The 24,191-nt window shown below is 41.7% G+C and overlaps 1 protein-coding gene across 1 annotated transcript in view; it reads right to left on the minus strand.

Moving 5' to 3' along the window:
- Nucleotides 1-24,191, minus strand: part of LOC148876081 (TOM1-like protein 3) — a 58,307-nt gene that overhangs the window by 23,113 nt on the left and 11,003 nt on the right. The window contains exon 3 of the mRNA XM_088966016.1: nt 18,882-18,960. Coding sequence (XP_088822142.1) covers nt 18,882-18,960 — 79 coding nt within the window. The remainder of the gene's footprint in view (nt 1-18,881; nt 18,961-24,191) is intronic.

Here is a 24,191-nt window from a genome sequence, read left to right on the forward strand (position 1 = left end):
ATACATATGAACGAAACCATATTTAGAGTCAGGATATCCCTTTAACAATCTGAAGAAAGACTGTGTTGAATAAGATCTGGAGGAAGGATGGGGTTGAGTGGGTGGAGCTGAAAGCGGATGGGTTGGCGGGAGGTAGTTTTTTTGTGGGATCCAGGGGTGTTCAGGAAGGTTGGGGAGTGGGCTGGGAGATTCTCGGTATCAGTCTGCTGGTCTTTGTGTGTTTGTGTATGGGTGGGTGGGGAGGAGGCTCTCTGAAGGAAAGGAATGGAGCATTGAAGAGTTGGTGGCGTCGGTTGGCAAACTCATCAGAAGCTGGATCATCTCCCTTCGAGAATTGAGCAAATCAGTCCTTCGGACTTTGCTGATTATTTCTGGGATTTATTAGAGATTCAAATTTGTAATGTGAATTAGTTTAGTCTGAACTGAACTTTGATGCATGTTTGCTTCGATTTGTGGGGTGTTATCTAGACACCTGAACAGCTTGTACCTGTTTTTTTTAATAAATTCTCTTTATTTACTCTTCAAAAAAAAACAATCTGATGGGGTTGGAGTAGGAAAAAAATTCAAGATAATAGAAAAAATGTGTTCATATCAATTCTCATATTTTGGATTGATTGATCACTCATCCTAGGTTTAAAGATGTTGGTAGATACTCTTTTGGTGTAGATTTATGGTCAATTCATGCTATAGTACTGGAGGATGTTCAGGCACTTCAGGGTGCTGTTTTTGTTTGGGGGATATTTTTGTTTTAAGATGATGTTAGATTTTTTTTTTTGTGTGAGAACAGGTACGGTAAAACTTTCTATTAAACCAAGAAAATAGCAGCCATGTACAAGGGACTGTATCCCAAGAGAAACAAACAAGCCCAATCAAGGCTTTACCCTCAGCATGAGAAAATTCAATAACTTGATTGAGTCCCTCGAGTTGAAGGAACCCACTCTTATACAGGCTGACTTTACTTGGTCTAATTTCCAAGATATCCCAATATGTTCCAAGCTGGATAAGTTGCTTTTCTCGGTAGATTGGGAAGATTTGTGGGAAAATTTGGTAACTAGAGCCTTACCTAGGGTTACCTCAGACCATTGCCCAACCTCTTTGGGGCAGGAACTGTTGTTTGGTGGCCCTTCTCCCTTCTGGTTTGAGAATATGTGATTGGAAGATCCCCACTTCAAGGAAAGGGTAAAAACTTGGTGGAATGAGGAAAGACCAAGAAATAGAAAAAAGAGTGTTAGATTTATAAGGAAATTGAAAGCATTAAAGGGGAATATTAAGGAGTGGAATAGGGACCTTTTTGGAAGACTTGAAGAAGCTCAAGAAAGAATCTCATCAAAAATAGAGGATTTGAATAGAAAGGAAGCCTTGAGAGAAATTAGCAAGGAGGAGAGAGAAGATCATTGGAAGCTGAAGGTGGAAATTGGAAGATCTGTTCAGAAAAGAAGAAATCTCGTGGAGGCAGAAGTCTAGGTGCAAGTGGCTCCAAGAGGGAGATGGAAATACAAGGTTTTTCCATAACCTAGCAAATGGAAGGAAAAAGAAAAATTGCATAACAAGTTTAGAGGTGGAGAGAGTTGAGGTTAAAGGGGAAGAGGAGATTGTCAAAACCTTTGTGGACCATTTTAGAGGTATTTTCTCCAATTCTGAAGGAAGTAGACAAGAACTCCCTGATTTGGATTGGGATATTGACTGATAGTCAATCAAATATGTTGGAGGCCGGGTTTAGTATTGAGGAAATTAAAGAGGCTGTCTTCTCCAATGGAAAGATCAAAAGCACCTGGGCCGGATGGGTTCTCTATGGCTTTTTTTTTCCAGGATTGTTGGGAGGTGTTGGAAAAGGATGTAAAAGAGGTGTTTGATGAGTTCCACCAGAAAGGGGAGGTCTCACGAGGAACAAATTCCACCTTCATTGCTTTAGCGCCCAAGAAAAAGGAAGCTAAAACTCCAAGGGACTTCAGACCAATTAGCTTGGTGGGTAGCCTTTACAAAATAATAGCAAAAGTTCTTTCAAGCAGATTGAAGAAGGTTTTACCCACAGTAATTTCCCAATCCCAAGGGGCTTTCATTGAAGGAAGGCAAATTGTTGATCAAATTTTAGTAGTTAATGAATGTGTTGCAAAGAAGAAGAAAAAGGGTGGAAAAGGTTTTATTTGTAAGTTGGACTTAGAAAAGGCTTATGACTTAGTGGATTGGTCTTTCCTTATTGAGGTTATGAAGAATTTTGGGTTTGGGGAAAATTGGAGGCGCTGGATCAAGGACTGCTTAAGCACAATTCACTACTCAATTCTGATTAATGGTTCTGCTAGAGATTTCTTTCCAGCCAAGAGAGGTTTAAGACAAGGTGACCCTTTATCTCCATTCCTCTTCACCTTAATTGCAGAGGTCTTAAGCAGAATGATCACAAAAGCAGAGTTTAATGGTTTGTTTAGAGGATGGAGGGGGGATGAGATTGTTGTCACTCACTTGCAATTTGCAGATGACATAATCCTCTTCGGTGAGGACTCCAATTCTGAGTCCCTAGGAAACCTTAAAGAGTTGGTGAGATCCTTTAAGAAACTGTTAACTTAAAGGGTCAACTTGGGAAAAAGTTGTGTGGTGGGGATGAATATGCAAGAAGAGGAAGTACTGATGCTAGTGGATCTCCTAGGTAAAGTCAAAAATTGGCCTTTGGATTATCTAGGACTCTCCCCTAGGTGGAAATCCAAGATCTGAGAGCTTTTGGAAGCCCGTATTGGAAAGATTTACTAAAAAACTAGCTCTCTGGAAGAGGAATTATATTTCATTCAAAGGGAGGATAACCTTGATCAAAACCACCTTAGCCAATCTTCCAATCTACTTCATGTGCACCTTTCGTATACCTGTCAAAATTGCTAGGCAATTAGAAAAGATAATGTGGGATTTCTTGTGGGAGACGGGGCATGGAAAGAAAGACCACTTAGTGAAATGGGAAAAAGTTAGCAGATCCAAAGAAGAGGGTGGGCATGGTTTAGGCAATCCAATTTATAAGAACTCAGCTCTTCTAGGAAAATGGCTTTGGAGGTTTCCTCTAGAAAGAAACAGGCTATGGCACAAGGTGATTTTTAGCATTATAGTCGGTCGGAAAATGGCTGGGATGCAAAGGTAGCCCCCAATGCAAACTCCTCTCCTTGGAAAACTATCTATGAAGTGTATCATTTCTTTATTAATCTCATTCGTAATGATGTTGGTGTTAAGCAGTTTTATATGCCCTTAACTTCAATCAAAATGATGTACTTTATGAGTTTATTGTAAATGAATAAAAGTGCATATTTGATTCATGTTGCCTTGGTATGTTTCTGCGTAATACCCTTAAACTGGACACTTAATGAGACTCGTGTTAGTTTAGAATGTTCACAGCCAGTGGGTCGGTCTGGGGAGACCTATCCTAACGAGGCTGACACTATGGTGCCACCAAGTCGGTTGGGGTGGTTTGTCTCAGCTACCGGGGTGAGACCCTAGGCACATACAATGTAGGATTATTTGAATCTTTGAACTAGACCAGACTTCTAGTATTGCCCTGGACCTTGGAGATTGATGGGCAAAACTGGAAAATTGCACCCGACCCCTAGACTCGATTATGATACTGCACTAGGTGTCGGATTGGGCTGTCTTTGATGTACCAATCAGTGAGATCCTTAGTGGGGGTCAAAACCTGGGTATGTTGGGACAGTCTGAGAATTCATCTGAGTGGGTGATCATAGTGACAGGATCAACCCCTTTGTCGGACAAAGGTAATGATCGGGGATGCACTCGCACTGATGGAAACCAAGACTGCCGGCAGCCGATTTCAATCGTTGAGATTTGTTTTGCAAAATATATTTTATATGAGATATAAAAGTAAATAAATTATGGTTTCGAAATGATTTGCAAAAGGTTTTAATTCCCGGGATCCATACTTGAGAGAGTGCAACACTGTTCCTTGCAGCCGAGGGAGAGGTCCTCTCTTGTCAAGCAGTGTATGATCATTATGGGCTGAGAGGTTAAGTGTAAGGCCATTGAGGATAATACCTGATGGGCTAATCTTGCATCTGCCCACAGTCCCTGGGAGTTACAAGGTGGTTTAGCCCAAGGACCACTTAGGGTAAGTGTTGGGCCCATAGAGCCCATCTGATGGGTTTCAGGGGGTGTATTGTCCATAACAGTGTATTCGGTCAGGCCTTGTAACAAAGGCTGGGCTGAACCCATGTGGTTGATGTGTAGATCAATGTTTGGGTCCCACGCCATACAAGGAAGCCCAACTGGGCAGCAGTTTGGAAGGCTAAATGAATACATAACCCTAAATGGGCCTTAAGCCCATTTCGAACTAGGCTAATTTGATTAGTCTTTAAGAGTCGAATTCTGAGATAAGATCAGCTGATAGGATTGGGCTCACACCCTATCCACTCAGAGAGTCCAAGATCTAAATGAGATTTAGATTTGGAAACTTCCTAATTAGATTAGGAGCTGGCTGATCTAATCTGCAGATAAGATAAGGATTATCCCTTATCTTAAAGGGACTTCTAATCCAGATATGATTTGGGTTAGCAACTCCTAATGGGATTAGGAGCTGATCCCTTTAAGTCTATAAAAGGAAGAGGGGGCGGCAGCCTTTAGACACACAATCACCAGCAATAGTCTTGTCTTCAGAGCTGAGATCACAGAAGAGAGAATTCTGCACCCTGCAAATACTCTCTAGCCGCTTCCTTCCTACAGCCGCCGTCTACAGCAGTTCGATCTCCATTGCTTGGGAGAAATCAAGATTGGATCTTGATTCCAATCTTTTGGAGAAAAGATTGGTGGGAGTTGTATTCACAAGCCGTCCAGGTGATTTTTGAGAAGGATCAGGTTCTTTTGGAAGAACACTGTTGATTCTGCTCCACCCTACACTGCGCCATTTTCAGTGGGAGCAGATTTTGGATCCTACCTTGGGCGTGAACACCTCCATTGAAAGATATTATTTCTCTGTATCAGGTATTATCTCTCCCTACTCCTTTTGGTTCAGATCTGGTTCAATTTATGGTTCAAGAATGATCCTTGAAAATATGATTTTCTAAATAGGGAATTCGATTCCCAGTTGAAGGGAGAGAAAAATTTTTTGAAATTCGCCCCCTTTATTCTGCAATCTTGGGCATCCATGTGATGGATTTCCTATCCCTTCAATGGTATCAGAGCCATGGTTCAAATCTTGAACCATTCTGTTTCAGATCTGAACCTGCGCAAATAGGGAGAAGGCGTTCTACCCAATTTGCGCAGATATGGGTTTTGGGAAATTTGTTCCTAAAACAGATGGGCAAATAATCTGAAATTAATTTTAAATAAATATGATTATTATTTAGAATAGTTCTTTATAATTTTCTTGATTTATGGGTTGTTCGTACAAGAGGAGATCGAATTCTTGGTTTGCGTAGGGAGAACTGCAAGGTTTGCAGTTTATTGAATTTATTTATTACATTTGGTCTGTAAATAATTTTTTTATTTTTAGACTTAATGTATAGGCATTCGATCTGATGTAATAATTAATAGAAATAGGATTTCTATTTATTTTTAAATTTGGATCGAAGATGGCGGCACAGAGAAGCAGATTTCGCAGATGGGAGATTCGATATCTGCGATTTGCAGTTTGAGAAACTGCAATTTGTGATATAACCTCTGTTTTGCAGGATGGAGTGTGCGAACAACCCTGATTAACTGATTATTGATTTTCTTTTATCAGTTATTTAATTTCAGATTATTTTCTTGAATTAAGGATTTAATTAAAAATCAAACCCTAAACCCATTCGAACCAAGATTGGTTCAAACTGTTTGGACCAAATCTAGGGTTTAATCAAGGTTGAAAGTCAGCCCTAATTTTCCCACTAATGGGCCTGAGGATTGATATTTAATTAAATGGTTAATTCGGCCCAACCTATAAAGGCCCAGTTTTAAATAGTTAAAACTGCAAAAGCTCACTTTAAAGGATACAAGCTATATGGGCCGAACTGGGTAACCCTAATTCAGCCCATATACCTGGATAATATTAATGGTTAATATTATGGATTTTTTAACGGGCTTCCAATGGGCCTTGTAATCTAAAGAGCTATACTCGAAGTAGCAAGGAAGAGAAGAGAACCACAGAACTGAAGAGAATATCGAACTGTACTATCCAGTCAACCAGTCCTTTATTTATAGATGAATATAGTACAAGGTACAAGAAATTACTGGGATGCCCCTGATTAGTGATGGGACACCCAGATGACTTAAATCATTAAACAGGATTAAGCCCATTAACACAAGCCCAGTTACAAGATAAGTTAAACATAAGAATGGGCTAATAAGAACTCTTATCAGCCGAACATCACTCTAACATTCTAACACTCCCCCTCAAGCTAAGCATGAATATCAATCATGTTTAGCTTGCCAAGTATGTCCCTGAACTTCGTTGATGCCAGCCCTTTAGTTAATACATCTACAATCTGCATCTCTAATGGAGTATAAGGCACACAAAGTTCTCCTGAAATAATTCTCTCTCTGCTGCACAGGATTGTTGGCAATGTTGATAGCAGCTTTATTATCACAATACAGCTTGAGAGGACCCTCAGTCTTGATACCAAGCTCATTAAGGAGAGTCCTGAGCCATAAGAGTTCAGCAACCCCGTGTGCCATAGCCCGGTATTCTGCTTCTGCACTTGATCTAGCCACAACATTCTGCTTCTTACTACGCCATGTGACTAGGTTTCCTCCCAAGAATGTACAGTAACCTGAGGTTGATTTTCTGTCTCCAACGGACCCAGCCCAATCAGCATCAGTGTAAGCTTCAATTTCAAGTTTGATGTTTTTTCTGAATAGAATTCCTTTCCCTAGGCAAGTCTTCAAGTATCTGAGGATTCTTTCCACTACTCTCATATGAGGGGTCTTTGGTGAATGCATGAATTGACTGACAACATGCACTGCATAGGCAATGTCTAGCCGAGTAAGGGATAAGTATATCAGTTTTCCTACCAACTTTTGGTACCTTTCCTTATCACAGTATTCCTCACCCATTGATTCTTGTAATCCATGGCTTGGTTCTATTGGAGTGTCTGCTGGCCTGCATCCCATCATGCCTGTTTCCTCTAGGAGATCTAGCACATACTTTCTTTGACATATGTAGATTCCTTCTCTTGATCTAGCAACTTCAATTCCAAGAAAGTATCTCAGATTTCCCAGGTCTTTGATCTCAAATTCTGAAGCTAAGAACTCCTTCAGCCTCTTCATCTCTTTCACATCATTTCCAGTAATCACCATATCATCCACATACACAATGAGTGCTGTAAGTTTGTCATCCTGTCTCCTTGTAAACAATGTATGATCTGCACTGCTCTAAGTGTACCCTACTTTCTTCATGGCCAAACAAAGTCTCTCAAACCATGCCCGGGGAGATTGCTTCAAACCATATAATGCTTTCCTTAGTTTACATACCTTCTTTCCAACATCATATCCAGGTGGGGGTTCCATGAATACCTCTTCATGAAGATCACCATTTAGGAAGGCATTCTTCACATCCAGCTAATGAAGTTCCCAAGAGAATTTTGCTGCTAGTGACAGTAGAACCCTGATTGTGTTGAGCTTTGCTACTGGGGCAAAGGTTTCTTTGTAGTCAATTCCTTCCTTTTGTGTAAATCCCTTTGCCACAAGTCTGGCCTTGTACCTCTCAATTGACCCATCTTCCCTGTGCTTTACTGTGAATACCCACTTGCACCCAACAATGCCTTTCCCTTCTGGCAGGTCCACCAATTCCCATGTCCTTGCTTTCATTAGGGCTTTCATCTCCTCATTCATGGCTTCTTTCCACCTTGGATCAGATGCCGCCTCTGAATACCTGGAAGGGACACATACAGAGGAAAGAACAGACACAAAGGAATGATAGGCAGGGGATAAGTGTGAGTAAGAAACATAATCGGCTATGGGATGCCGAGTGGTACAAGAACGAACAGGCTTACGGAGAGCAATAGGAAGATCCAAATCTGAATTAAGTGAATCAGAATTACCTTGGATTGCAGAGACAGATTGATCTGAGTTCAACTGGTTGCAATCATGAGGTTGAGGGGCCTTCTTCCTTCTACTGTATGTAAGTATCTCTTTCTCTTGTTTACTGGAACCTTCAGAAGCATCAACCGAATCTGGAGAAGCAACTGGCACAATGGAAGTCTCACTAGGTTGACCCGGAATGTTACAGCTAGTAGTAGTGGAAGGTGATGAAATGGGAACAAAAAAGAAGGGAGAATGAGAAACCTCTTCCATCCCACTACTCTCCCCCTTAAGAGGATTCTGAGAAGACTAGAAATAGGGTTGAGACTCAAAAAAGACTACATCCCTAGTGACATATTTTTTCTTGGAGACAGGATCATAACACTTAAACCCCTTCTGCGTAGGAGAGTACCCCAAAAATATTCCCTTTGTAGCCTTAGGATCCAGCTTGGTCTTCTTTGGATCTTTCACATGTATGAAGCATGTACAACCAAAAACCCGCGGGGGAAGAGGAAATTCTGGAAGAGTGGGACACAAAACAGAGAAAGGGGTCTTCATACCCAGTACCTTAGATGGCATCCGATTTATCAGGTATGATGCAGTGAGAACAGCTTGAGACCAATATTGCTTGGGCACATTGTGCTGGAAAAGAAGGGCTCGAGCTGTCTCCAATAGATGCCTGTTCTTGCACTCAGCAACCCCATTTTGCTGAGGGGTGTAAGCACATGATGATCGATGTAACATACCTGCATCTTCCATGAATGAGTTCAGGGATCTTCCAAAGTATTCAACTGCATTGTCTGAACGGAATTGCTTGATCTTTTTATCAAATTGTGTTTCAACCATCTTGCAAAACATCATAGTTATTCGGGGAACTTCTTCACGTCCTTTCAACAGATAAATCCAAGTGCACCGAGAATAATAGTCAATAAAACTGATAAAGTAACAGAAGCCATCAATGGAAACAATGGGTGAAGGACCCCAAACATCAGAATGAACCAAATCAAAAGGGGCTTGAATTTCATTACTAGAAATTGGATACATTGATCTACATTGTTTTGACATTTGACACACATCACAAATTAAACTCTGACTCGGAATGCCCTTACATAATTCGGGAAACAACATTGCTAAGGAAGAAAATGACAAATGACCTAGCCTAGCATGCCACAAGTGCAGCCTAGCTATTGACTCCACACTTTCCGGACTAGTAGTAGAAGCTTGCAGGGCTGAGCTGACATCTTCATCAAAATAGTAGAGGCACCCATACTCATGACCACTCCCAATCGTTCTCCTCGTCAATCTGTCCTGGAAGACACAATGAGAAGGAAAGAAAGGTATACTGCAGTTCAAGTTTTTTGTAAGCTTTGAAACAGACAACAGATTTGAGGTAAGACTAGGAACATGTAGGACTGATTTAAGAGAGAGATCCTTGCTTAGGTCAACCACCCCCTTTCCAGAGATGGTGGAGAGGGACCCATCAGCTACTCTCATCTTATCCTGGCCAGACAACAAATGATATGTGGAGAATAAGGAGGACATATGTGTCATATGGTCAGTGGCTCCGGAATCAATCACCCAAGAGGTAGAATTAATGGAACTAGATGCACTAAATGCAGAGGTTGTACCTGACTAGCTGTGAAGCCCAAAGTACTTGGTCCAGAGGAGTCAGCAGCCTGCCTTGCGGTGGAAGATGACACTGTCTGAATACTCTGTGAGTTGTCACTACTGTTGTTGGTGGCAAGATTCCCACTTGCTGTGTGGCCCTTATGTTGCTTTTTGTCCTTTCTCAGAGCATCTGGCTTCAGATGAGGGTACAGGACCCAACATTTCTCCTTTGTGTGTTTCTCACCACCACAATGTGTACACTTGAGGGACTTCTTGTCTGAAAATCTATTCCCCTTAGTGGAGACTAAGGCTGAATGTTCTCCAGGTATTTTTGTTGATTGTGTCTGGGAGTCAACTTGCATCTCCTTTCTCCTTACTTCTTCATTCCTCACCAGGTAGTAGACATGGTGAAGCTCAGGTAATTCATCTCTCCCTAAAATCTGTGACCTTATACCTTCATATACAGGGTCAAGACCCGCCAGAAACTTGAAGGCTCTGCCCTCCTCAATCTGCTTATCATGCCTCCCCTTATCATTAGCATTTTCCCAATCCAAAATCAAATGGTGGTCAAGCTCTTCCCAGAGGCCTTCCAGTGTTGCAAAGTAGGTTGCCACGGACATGTCTCCTTGCCTTAGGGTTGCAATGTCTTGGTTCGGCTTGTAAATTCTAGCATTGTTCTTTTCCTGGCCATATGTCTTAGATACTTTCTCCCAAATTTTAGCAGCTGTGGGGAAGTGATGAACAGTTCTGGCCACCCTAGGAGTCATAGAGGCCAGCAACCAAGACATGACTGTGGCATTTTCCTTGCACCACACGTTGTATTCAGGACTGCCAATTTCTGGTTGTTTCTTGTCTCCATCCAAATAGCCTGTGAGCTCACGAGAGGTAATAAACAGCATTGCTGAGACAGACCACTCTCTAAAGTTATACTCATCTAGCAGCACACTTGTAATCTGCAAGCTGTGCAGATTAGGGTTTTCCAGGTTTGAGGACCTTGTAACAGGTCTGTTATCTCTAGAGGAAACTTCACCGGATAGTGAGGACATCCTGACTTCAATCCAAGAGTTGTTCACAGTGCTGTAGGTGGTTCTGTTTAGGACTGACCGAAGTGGTCACAGTGTTCACAGTGCTGGTAGAAGTGTTCACAGTTCGGGTACTGTGCAGTGCTGTTTAGGACTGGTCGAAGTAACTGAACCAGTTCACAGTGCTAGTAACTGAAGTTACTTCAATTAGGGCTTGTTCTGCAACCTGAAGTAACTGTGCAGTGCAGTAACTGAAGTTCACAAAGTAGGACTGATAACCGACCTGAAGAGAATCTGTAACTGAAGTTACCACAATCCTGCCCAAGTCTTGTTGGGGCACGAAGCTGCAACTGTAGAGAAGGCTAAGTCTTTACCACTTGTTCTGCGCAAGTCTTGTTGGAGCACGAAGCTGCAACTATAGAGGAAGCTCTCCCCCTTTCGGCTAGTGCTAGGACTGCTGAAATCAATCCTCAACTAGGTCTGTCCTATACAGACCTCTCTTAGTAGCCCAATAGCTACTATTTGCTGGAGATAATCTAGTAGGACATCTACTTCTGGGTCTTACTTCCCTTGAGTCCTACAACCAAGAGAAACCCTAGGTTCGAACTTGCTTTACTCTCTTACACTCCTAGGTCTTCACTGCAGCAACCCAGAAAAGGAAGAGAGAAGATGAAAAGACAGCAAGAGAAAAGAGTGCGCCTGCTGAAACCAAGAAAGAGCTAATGCTCTGATACCATGTAATCTGAAGAGCTATACTCGAAGTAGCAAGGAAGAGAAGAGAACCACAGAACTGAAGAGAATATCGAACTGTACTATCCAGTTGACCAATCCTTTATTTATAGATGAATATAGTACAAGGTACAAGAAATTATTGGGATGCCCCTGATTAGTGATGGGACACCCAGATGACTTAAATCATTAAATAGGATTAGGCCCATTAACACAAGCCCAGTTACAAGATAAGTTAATCATAAGAATGGGCTAATAAGAACTCTTATCAGCCGAACATCACTCTAACATTCTAACAGGCCTTACAGATAATTAATTGATTGGATCAATTTATCCCTACATGAGATGTATGGATGTGTGATGTGCTGCGTACATGGGCCATAAGTACTTGGCCCATGCTCATTCGATAGTGGCTCTTGCGCACACCATGGCTGAATGCACATCATTACCATGGTGTCCCTTTTGGTCATTGGATGACCTCCCTCAGTGGTGGGCCCCCACACCTCATCAAGAGGTTACGTGCGGAACCCTAGCCAATTTAAGGCCCACCGAAATCTGGCTTTATGAAAGTCAGTGGGAGCCACTTTGGTTTGACCTAAATCAAACTAGGGCGTAATTATTTGTTCCCTCCAGCTAATATGAGTGCAAGTGATAAGGAGATTCATATGATGAACTCTCTAAAGGCCTTCCATCATTAGCATGAGGATGGGTCCTTCAGTAATGAGGAAACGCACCAGAAAATGGGCTATCCATTTGTTGTTGGGCTTGTCCGAGTGTTTCATAAGATGATAGGGGCATCATAGACCGATGTGGGAGGGACTTCACCAGAAAATGGGATTCTAGCAGATTTATGCAGCTAAAACAGTTGGCTCCATGCACCCTATGTGATTTCCCACATTTCCAGAGACAACCCGTAGTCTCCGTCACTGAGAAAGGAGGGAAATCTCAGAGATGAATAAATGGAAATGGATCGTAGATTAAAATCCATATCTATGAAATGAACATGAATCAAATTAGGTTGTGGACTGATGTTTGTTCTTTTATCAGAAAATGGCAAACGGATCTTTTGCAAAGCTTCTTGACGACAACAAGCTTAAGGGCCCAAACTATGCCGACTGGTACAGGAAACTTATGCTGGTCCTAGCTTCAGAAAAGCTGGACAAAGTGGCAAAGAATCCTGCCCCGGAGCGTCCAGGTGACAGGGCTTCTGAGGCCCGAAGGAGAGACTATCAGGAATGGGAGGAGAAAAACTCCCTAGCCCGGTGTTACATCATTGCCTCCTTGGACAACCCAATACAGAAGCAGTTCGATCAGATCAAACTTGCCAAAGACATATTGGATAGCCTGAGGACGATGTATGAAGAGCAGAATCGTTCTACTCGACAAAAGGTCTTGAAACAGATCATGAACACACAAATGTCCAAGGGCCAACAAGTTCACGACCATTGTCTTCAGATGATGGGTTACATCAACGAACTGAAGGCTCTTGGATCCGGGCTGGACCTCGCAACCCAGATAGATGCTATCCTTAATTCTTTGCCTCATTCCTTTAATCCGTTCATCATGAACTATAACATTAACAAGCTGAATGTCAGCTTGCAAGAGCTCAGCAATATGTTGCAAAGAGCTGAAGAACTGATTAAAAAGGATGAGCCTGTAGCTATGCTTGTTGAAGCTAGCAAAACGGGCAAGAGAAAGAGGAAGGCAAAGAAGCCTCAGAAGAAAGCCACTAAGAGCAAGAGGCAGAAGAAAGAGAAAGCATCGGATGTCTGTCACTTCTGCAAGAAGACCGGCCACTGGAAAAGGAATTGTCCTGCCTACCTGGAATCCAAGAAAGGTAATTTCGAAACTTGTGTTATAGAAACCAATTTATTGGTTGCTTCTGCGTCCTGGTGTATTAACTCCGGGGCTTCAACTCATGCATGTAACTCACTGCAGGGGTTCAAGGTAAGCAGAAGGCTGAGTGAAGGAAAAGTCACTCTCTACTTGGGGACTACTGCAACTGTTGCAGCCGCAGCAATAGGAACCGTGGAGTAAATTTTTAGAGAAGGAAAAATTGTACTCAAAGATTGTCTTTATGTACAAATTTTAAGAAGAAATTTGATTTCTGTTTCAAAACTGTGTGGAGATAGTTATTCTATCTTCTTTAGTAATACGATTACTATTAAAAGAAATAACAGATTCATCGCATACGGGGAACTGGAGAACGGTCTCTATGTTTTGCATCCTTCTCTAGAAACTAACATAACCAAAACTACATCGGCTGAAATCCCCAAGAAGAGAGCCCGTGATACAGTTAATCCCACATGCCTGTGGCATTACCGACTTGGCCACATCAGTGTTGACAGAATCACAAGGTTGGTAAAGGATGGTCCTTTGGATTTTCTAACTATAGAAGATCTTCCCACCTATGAGCCTTGCCTACAAGGCAAGATGACGAAATGGCCATTTAACGGTAAGCCTGAAAGATGTACAGGCACACTTGACCTAATACATACTGATGTATGTGGTCCCCTGAGTGTTAGGACACGAAATCAACACGTGTATTTCATCACCTTCACAGATGATTTCTCACGATATGGTTACGTGTACCTAATGAGATACAAGTCTGAATCCTTTCAAAAGTTCAAAGAGTTTAGACAAGAGGTCGAGAAACAGTTGGGGAGAGAAATTAAAGCCCTTCGATCTGATCGAGGTGGCGAGTATCTCTCTGACGAATTCAGGGACTACTTAAAAGACAATGGGATAGTATCACAATTAGCTCATCCTACTACACCACAACTTAACGGTGTTTCACAGAGGAGGAATAGGGTCTTATTGGATATGGTCCGGTCACTTCTCATACACTCAAAGTTACCCACGTCCTTTTGGGGTTACGCATTAGAGACTGCGATTTACGTGCTGAATCGAGTTCCAACCAAATCGGTTCCGAACACTCCATATGAACTTTGGACCGAAAAGAAACCAAGTGTCAGACACTTGAAGATTTGGAGTTGTCCAGCACACGTTAAAAGAACGAGTGCAGACAAATTGGAATCCAAGACCAGTCGTTGCCTATTTGTAGGCTACCCAAAAGGCTCTGTAGGTTACCTTTTCCATGACCCAAGTGAGCAGAAAGTGTTCTGCAGTCGAAATGCCCAATTCTTGGAGACCGATTACATCCTGGACACCCATCGTCAGGAAATTGTTCTTGATGAGGAGAGCTTAGGAGCAGTGGGAGATGTCCCACAAGTTCCAGGTAGTGACCAACCTAGAAGATCCACTCGAGTATTCAGACCACTAGTCCGTTATGGTTATGACCAGGATAGTTACCTGGTGGAAACCTTGACTAGTGAGGAGGATCCGGTGACTTACGCGGAAGCTATGTTGGACATAGATTCCCAGAAGTGGGTGGAGGCCATGAGAGCAGAGATGGACTCAATGGAGACCAATGGAGTCTGGACTCTAGTAGATCTGCCCTGCGGGGTAAAAGCAATCAGTTGCAAATGGATTTACAAGAGGAAGAAAGGCCCCGATGGTAGGGTTGAGACCTTCAAAACTCGTCTGGTGGCGAAAGGGTACACTCAGAAAGAGGGCATCGATTATGAGGAAACCTTTTCGCCTGTAGCCATGCTTAAATCCATTAGTATCCTACTAGATGTAGCAGCATACCATGATTATGAGATTTGGCAAATGGATGTCAAAACTGCATTCCTGAATGGAGATCTTACTGAAGATATCTATATGCAGCAGCCGCAAGGCTTCATAGCTGCAGGTCAGGAAAACATGGTATGTAAACTTAATAGATCCATTTATGGACTTAAGCAAGCTTCTAGAAGTTGGAACATCCGTTTTGACTCTGCTGTCAAGTCATTTGACTTCGAGTAGAATCCGGATGAACCCTGTGTTTACAGGAAATACAGTGGAGATAAGGTTACCTTCTTGGTTCTGTATGTAGATGACATTCTACTCATTGGGAATGACGTAGGAATGTTGACTACGATGAAAGCATGGCTTTCACAGCAATTCTCCATGAATGATCTTGGAGAAGCCTCCTATATACTGGTTCTTCGACTCTATAGAGATAGATCAAAGTGGATAATAAAATTATCCCAATCTGCCTACATTGACAAAATAGTCAAAAGATACAGCATGGAAAACTCCAAGAAAGGAAATGTTCCTTTCAGGCACGGAGTCACTCTCTCCAAGAAGATGTCTCCCAAGACTTCTAAGGAGATTGATGGCATGAAAGACATTCCCTATGCCTCTGCCCTAGGGAGCATCATGCATGTCATGCTGTGCACTCGCCCTGACATTGCTCAGGCAGTGAGTGTAGTAAGCAGATTTCAGACCAACCCAAGGCAGGAGCACTGAACTGCTGTGAAAAACATATTTAAGTACCTTCGAAGGACAAGAATTTTGTCTAGTATTCGATGGTAGTTCACTACAGATCCAAGGGTATGCAGATGTCGATTTCCAGTCGGATCTAGATGATAGAAAGTCTACATCTGGATATGTTTTCACGATAGGATCGTGTGCTGTTTGCTGAAAAAGCAGCAAACAGGGGTCCACTGCAGACTCCACGACCAAGGCCGAGTACATTGCCGCAAGTGAGGCTGCCAAAGAAGCCGTGTGGATGAAGAAGTTCGTTCACAAGTTGGGAGTAGTTTCGTCCAGCACATCGCCCATCCCATTGTTGTGTGACAACAATGGAGCTATTGCTCAGGCTAAGGAGCCACGAGCCCACTCGAAGTCGAAGCACATCGAGAGGAAGTACCATGTACTGAGGGAGATTGTTGGTAAAGGGGCGTCCTGATTCAGAAGGTAGCGTCAGCGGAAAATGTAGCAGATCCATTGACAAAGCCACTATCACAGAAAGTGTTTGAGAAACACGTGGAAAGCATGAGACTCCAGCTAGTACCTGATTGGACCAAACTGCAAGTGGGAGCTGTTAGACAGTTTTATATGCCCTTAGCTTCAATCGAAATGATGTACTTTATGAGTTTATTGTAAATGAATAAAAGTGCATATTTGATTCATGTTGCCTTGGTATGTTTCTGCGTAATACCCTTAAACTGGACACTTAATGAGACTCGTGTTAGTTTAGAATGTTCACAGCCAGTGGGTCGGTCTGGGGAGACCTATCCTAACGAGGCTGACACTATGGTGCCACCAAGTCGGTTGGGGTGGCTTGTCTCAGCTACCGGGGTGAGACCCTAGGCACATACAATGTAGGATTATTTGAATCTTTGAACTAGACCAGACTTCTAGTATTGCCCTGGACCTTGGAGATTGATGGGCAAAACTGGAAAATTGCACCCGACCCCTAGACTCGATTATGATACTGCACTAGGTGTCGGATTGGACTGTCTTTGATGTACCAATCAGTGAGATCCTTAGTGGGGGTCAAAACCTGGGTATGTTGGGACAGTCTGAGAATTCATCTGAGTGGGTGATCATAGTGACAGGATCAACCCCTTTGTCGGACAAAGGTAATGATCGGGGATGCACTCGCACTGATGGAAACCAAGACTGCCGGCAGCCGATTTCAATCATTGAGATTTGTTTTGCAAAATATATTTTATATGAGATATAAAAGTAAATAAATTATGGTTTCGAAATGATTTGCAAAAGGTTTTAATTCCCGGGATCCATACTTGAGAGAGTGCAACACTGTTCCTTGCAGCCGAGGGAGAGGTCCTCTCTTGTCAAGCAGTGTATGATCATTATGGGCTGAGAGGTTAAGTGTAAGGCCATTGAGGATAACACCTAATGGGCTAATCTTGCATCTACCCACAGTCCCTGGGTGTTACAAGGTGGTTTAGCCCAGGGACCACTTAGGGTAAGTGTTGGGCCCATAGAGCCCATCTGATGGGTTTCAGGGGGTGCACTGTCCATAACAGTGTATTCGGTCAGGCCTTGTAACAAAGGATGGGCTGAACCCATGTGATTGATGTGTAGATCAATGTTTGGGTCCCACGCCATACAAGGAAGCCCAACTGGGCAGCAGTTTGGAAGGCTAAATGAATACATAACCCTAAATGGGCCTTAAGCCCATTTCGAACTGGGCTAATTTCATTAGTCTTTAAGGGGCGAATTCTGAGATAAAAAGAATGTATAAAGTATAGTCTTCTGTAAGTGAAAATAAAGGGGAGAGCTAATGTATGTACCTCTGAAAAGGGTGCTTGTAAATATGTATATTTTATTGTTTTATAATTAATAAAATTGATGGTTACTTATCAAAAAAAAAAAATAGAAACATATACACAAAAGTAGGTGATAAGAAATCACCAAGGAGACAACAACCAAACACACAAGAAAACAAAAATTCCATTCCAAAACCAATCTCCACAATAGATAACCTTCTAAACCAACTAATGGAAATGCACGCCAACCTCCACATAAGAATAAACAGACACCTCCCGATGTTACAAGATACCAATAGAACAAATACACATAGTTGACACTTAAAACCACAAGACACATCAACCCCCAATTTCATACAGGACATAATAATAAACATTACACAACTAGACCCTTCTAGAAATAACAATAAAATTCAATACCTCCCCTAACTCCCCGTGAAAAGCTTCAAAAGCATCATCTAATCGGAGTGCATCCCAACCACAAAACCAGTCACTTCAAACAGGGCACAGTAATAAACATTATCACGGTATTCACACAACTCAATCCTTTCAAAAACAATAAAATTCAATACCTCCCTTACCCCCCCCAAGAAAAAAAAAAATCCAGAAACATCATCTCCTACTCCACCCTAAATATCTATTCCACTTTTTTTTGATAGATAAAGGTTATTTTATTAATCAGCACAAAGGATACATCTTACAAAAATCCCCACAAAGAAGCATGAGATGCCGCCTCTAAACTATATCATAAAGCTTACAAATGAGCCCATAAAAACTGCTTCCTATGTACCCCTTGTTTGGCTAAAGAATCTGCCAACCCATTTGCCGATCTTCTTTCCCATTGAATTGTGATCGTCATATTTGATGTTGACTATCTGAACCTTCTCAAAGCTCCTCTATAGGACCATGCTGCCATTTCCAGCTCTTTTAACCACCTGACAACCAGTTTAGAGTCACCTTCAATGATTAGTGTTCCATTGCCATCTCCTTAGCAATCTCTGCTCCTTTTAGAATGTTTGAACTTCCGCATTGACTAAATCTCGCACACCTATAGGACCAGAATATAAAGCTAATCTGCTCCTTTTAGAACTGCTTGAACTTCATCAATATGCTCATCAGTATCTGGATTTGTGGTTTCAGAAAGCATTGTTTTCTGTTACTTCAAAGAAGATATTGTACAATATCATAGTTGTTTGGCAAAGTACTAGTAGTCCAGTCAATCCAAAATTCAAAAATAAGGAAATTACCATCTCATGATACAGCAATGGAAAACTGCCCCACCTCCAAATAAAGATATATAAAAAAACATTGTACGCTATTATGTTTCTGGTCTATAAGACATCAACAATTTTGAACATAAATCTCATGACCAAAAAAAAAAAATCCTTTAAATGCATAAAACAATGAAAATAAATCTTACAAAGAGAGCAAGAAGTTGTATTTTGGGATTTTTACTCCCAAGGCGCTTCTTAAGAGTCTTCAAGGCATCCTTTGCTTGCCTGTAATTCAGAACCAAATTAGGAAAAATGAAATACCAAAATTAGTGGAAATCTTTTTTTTTATTTTGATAACTGCAAATCTATTTTAATAAGAAAAGGGTGAGGAAAAATAATTGAGTGAGTATTATACAAGTCTGCAATTAGAAATAATTAAATAAATTGTAGAAGGCCAATAACCATAAAAATGGAGAAAACAAAGAAGAAGGCCAACTTCCAAAACTTTTGCAAGTGGTAATGTGGAAAAGTAAGAAAGCTCCATCCATTTATTTCTACAACTGACAACTACTGTGGATTTAAAAAACACAGAGAACTATCTTTGTAGGACAAAGGTGGTAACATATAACAGAACCAGCTTCAACAGGGAAATATCACAAGCTTTTGAATTGTTGATACAGGGACATGTTTGCAATCTTCTTAAGTAGAGGATAAACCAACATTTTCTAAATTGATCCTAATATAGCAAAAACCTTATTCAAATCATGCACTCACATTTCATAGAATCATAGTTTGGAAACTGACTTCATGCTCAAAAACCAGTCAGCCAAAATGACAAATTTACTTGATCAGAAATCAGAATTAACCAACTTTAACATAAAGAGATGCATAAAAATGTGCAAAAGGGAGGGCTAACCCCAAATACAACTCTTCAAATTAAATTCCTTCTCTAGCTAAACAGTCTGCTAAAAGGTCGGCCGATCTTCAAACCCAATGGAATGAAATGTTGGCTCTTGAGGCCAAATGTCCAGTTTCCCTCATAAAAAACCAATGTTTTAAAAACCAACCGAGAGGCTGAACCATTTTTTGTCTCCAGGTCACTGGTCAGCAGTTCAACTGTCTGGGTCAAATGGGTCAGACTGTGAAATGCAGCACACACACACATGTATAAACATGTATTATATCAATTAAATAATGTATAATTATATTTTACACGTGACGTATGTATGCATATATGGTTAATATTAGGTAACATTTTTTATTTTATTTCAGTTTTTTATTTTTAAAAACAAAAAAGATTAAAAAAATGAAATTTAAGGCCAAAAAAGGGGTTTTTTGGCAAAAATATGGGGCATCGATGCCTTGGAATGTGTAGACCCAGAAAAGATATCCAAAATAAAAAAAAAAAAGATCACCCCAGTCCAACAACTGAGCACAAAGATATGGCCTCCTAAAGTTTCAATACATTGAAGTGTGTAACCCATGACCCAGTGACCGGGTCAAATGGGTCAACAGTTCAACCGCCCAGGTCAGTGGGTCTCTGACCAAGCCAATGGTTTTTCACAAATTTGCAGCTTTTAGGAAAACTGAACCGGGAAAAAGGGCCAGGTGACGATTCGGACGGGTCAACAGTCCCCCTCAAAAGACATCGTCCCCCTCAATTTTTGGTGTGGTAAGGCCTAAGGCAAACACCAACCACAGTCCCTGAAGTAATGAAAGATCTCGGCTTGGTAGGATCCCCTGCACCTATGGGCCAAGAATTAATTTTTTATTTTTCAAATCATGAAGTAGATATAAGTTTATACATTTGAGTTAGGTAACTGTTGTGAGGATTATTTAATTGTTATTTGATAGTTGTTGTTAGTGGGTTTAAGATGCTGTCAGTTAGTTATTTTCTTTCTTTCTTATTAGTTTGTTTCTAGGGAGTGCCGCCAAGGGCATACTTGTAATTTCCATTCTTTTTATATTAAGTTAATATAAATAATGAACTGGCGGCAGCCAGAAGGAGTTTTTTCCTTTTCTCTCAATCATATCTTCCACTTCTTCTCTTTCTATCTCTCGTCTCTCTCTCTCCATGAATGATTACATGGTATCAGAGCAAGATTCTGGGCTATAAAAGAATTTTGGTCTCTCCTATTAGAACCTGCTTCGTCCTCTTTTCCTTCCTTGATTTCTTAGACGTGGAAGATAGAGAAACCCTAGCAGACTACTTGTGCCTCTTCCTTTGGGTTCTTCCTTGGTCATAATATCAAGGAAACCCTAGTCGAAGAAGGGCGATGCAGAAAGAGACTCCCTTTCTTCTCTGTTCGATGTTGTGAAGTCAGTTTCTGGTTGGCACCTTCGTATTTTTTTTTTTTTGGCCCATGGTGTGAAGGCCTTATTCCTTGGTTCTATACATTCGTTTGGATGCTGGATTGTTAGACTGTATGGACTGTAGTCGAACTGATAGTTACTATTCTAACGTCTGCCTTGGCTGGTGTTGGACTGATTACCGTGCTGGTTTAATGACCGAACCATCACAAAGTTGATTTCAGCAGTTTTTTTGTTTTTTGTTCCACATCCCATAAGTAAATTTCTTGAGGGCTGGTATTTTGTTTGTGGTTGTTGTGTAGTTGTATGGGATTTGGTCTGATTTCAGCGGTACTCTATGGCAAATTATGATTCAACTTCATCGGGGGTTACACCGACTCGCAGCACAGCTGGTATGGGAGGTGAAAACATGATGTTTCCCATGCCCATTACCCCTTTAAATGGTCTAAACTACCTGGAGTGGGCTAAAAGTGTAAACTTTATGTAACGGCAAGGGGAAAAGCTGGTTACATAAATGGAAGGGTGAAATAACCCAAGAGTGAGATAGCTGAACATGATAGGTGGGACCAAGAAAATAGTATGGTGATGTCTTGGCTCCTTGCAGCCATGGAACCTGATGTGAAGAAGAACTTTATGTGGGCAGACACCGCTAGTGAGACCTGGGAATAGGCCAAAACTACCTATTCTAAGCAAAGGCATTATGCCAAGGTTAATCAGTTGCAAGCTGAATCCTCAACCTGTAAACAGGGAAATCGTAGTTTGTCTTCCTATTATTCAGCCCTTACTTCCATATGGAAAGAATTGGATAATTATCAGGCTATAGAGTGGAAACATGATGATGATGATGCTAAGGCCTACAGGAAGCTGGTTTCTCAGCAACGTGTGTTTGCCTTGTTGTTGGGACTGAACCCTGCCTATGAAACCTTGAGAGTTCAGATCTTAGGAAGCAAAGAGTTATTGTCGGTTCACGAGGTATACTCTCTTGTTCAATCGGAAGAAAGTAGGTGGAGTGTGATGGTTACAACCGAGGGGGAGCAACAAGTTGCTTTGGCTGCAATGAGTAATAACAACATGGGGAAGAAAGGTGACACCAAAAAGGCTGATGATAAAGACAAGTTGTTTTGTACCCACTATCGGCGCTCACGGCATACACGTGACACATGTTGGGACATTCACGAGAAACCCAAGTGGGCAGTGAAGAACCAAGAACAGGGTAATGGGCAAAGTCAGAAGAAGATGAACACAGCACATAATGCAGCACATGTGGCAACCCAAGATACTCAGGTTGTCGGTACTACCCGGGACTACCTTAAAAATTATGACCCCAAGGAAGATATAGTGAATTCCTTCAGAGACAACTTGGAGTCATATGGTAGGGCTTTGCGACAAATGGATAGCTCAGTCGCTAGTACTCCTACTTCATTTGCATCTACATCAGGTAATACGGCTTCTGCATTCCATGTCACTCCCACCGGTTCCCCTTGGATCATTGACTCAGGGGCCTCTAACCACATGACCAATAAGCCGAACTTGTTTTAGACTTATAGCCTTTTGTCAGGAAGGGATAAAGTGAGACTTGCAGATTGCTCATTCTCCTCCATTGCAAGCCAAGGATCAATATCTCTTCCACATGGCCTTAACCTGAATTGTGTATTGCATGTCCCTTAACTTCCTATAAATTTGCTTTCAATTAGCAGTATCACAAGCTCTTTAAACTGTAGTGTAACATTTTTTCCTATCTCGTGTGTTTCAGGATCTAACTTCTGGGAGGACGATTGGTAGAGGGAGCCTAGTGGATGGTCTCTACATTCTCGACAACAAAGCTGGTCTCTCGGTGTCATCCTTTAGAGTCACATAGTCAGTCAAATAAGAGTCAATTTTTTTTGTGGCATAGTCGGTTAGGTCATGTTTCTTTTGAAATAATAAAGTCTTTGTTTCTGGTTTTATTTAAGTCATGTTCAGTGTCAGAGTTCCGGTGTCAGACGTGTCAGTTGAGCAAACAATGTAGAACAACTTTTCACTCAAATAATAAAAGATCAAGTGTTCCTTTTCATGTTGTGTATTCTGAGGTATGGGGGCCTACTACTGTAATCTCTAAGGGCGGATATAAGTACTTTATCACATTGATCAATGACTACTCTCGCTATACATGGGTATTCCCTATGCGTAGTAGAGACGAAGTTCCAAAGATTGTGAAAGACTTCCAGAGGATGGTATTTACGCAATTCCATGTTGAAATACAGATCTTCCAATCCGACAACGCAAAAGAATACTTCCATGGTGAGCTCAATGAGTTCTTTGCGTCCCACGGATCTATTCATAGGAGCTCATCCGCCAGAACACCACAACAAAATGGTGTTGCAGAAAGAAAAAATAGACACCTCCTTGAGGTAGCTCGCGGGATGATGTTACACATGAATGTTCCAAAAAGGTTTTGGATGGATGCTATACTTGCAGTTGCTTATGTCATCAATCGCATGCCCTCCAGAGTGCTGAACTACATGGCCCCTCATTAGTTGTTGTTCCCTCAGTCCCCTCTATTTTCCATTCCCATGAGAGTTTTTGGTTGTCGTGCCTTTGTACATGATTTGTCTCCGTCTCGAGGTAAGTTAGACCCTCGGTCCATTCCTTGTATCTTTCTGGGGTACCCCTCCTCTCAAAAAGGGTATCAGTGCTTTGATCCCGTTAGTCATAAGTCTTTTGTGTCTATGGATGTGTCCTTTGAGTCTGAGCCATTCTTCCCTGCTTCTCCTTAGGGGGAGAGTAGTAGTGTGGAAGAGGAGAAGCAAGTTCAGGTCAGCCAAGTCTCTCTTCCTTCTATTCCGGACCTTGCTCCCTTTCGTGTCTCCCAACGTACACGTCATCAAGATCAGCAATGTGATAGAGATGTGGAGCAGCCAAACATTGACCAACCGACACCGTTAGACTCCCAGAAGGTAAGTCCAATCCCTATTGCACCTACTGATACCCCTACTCCTACTATGGATGACCTTGACATTCCTATTGCTCAAAGAAAGGGAGTCAGGTCATGCACTACCAAGCACCCCATTACCCAGTTTGTCTCCTATGATCACATTTTCCCCTCATACAGAGCCTTTCTATCCGCAGTTGATTGCATCCCTGTTCCCAGAAATGTTGCAAAAGCCTTAAAATGCCCCGAATGGACAGATGCCATGAAGGAGGAGATTAATGCTCTTCATAAAAAT

The sequence above is a fragment of the Nelumbo lutea genome, chromosome 1 (assembly GCF_056320005.1).
Source record: "Nelumbo lutea isolate HS-2025 chromosome 1, American lotus-T2T, whole genome shotgun sequence".
Taxonomy (NCBI): Eukaryota; Viridiplantae; Streptophyta; class Magnoliopsida; order Proteales; family Nelumbonaceae; genus Nelumbo; species Nelumbo lutea.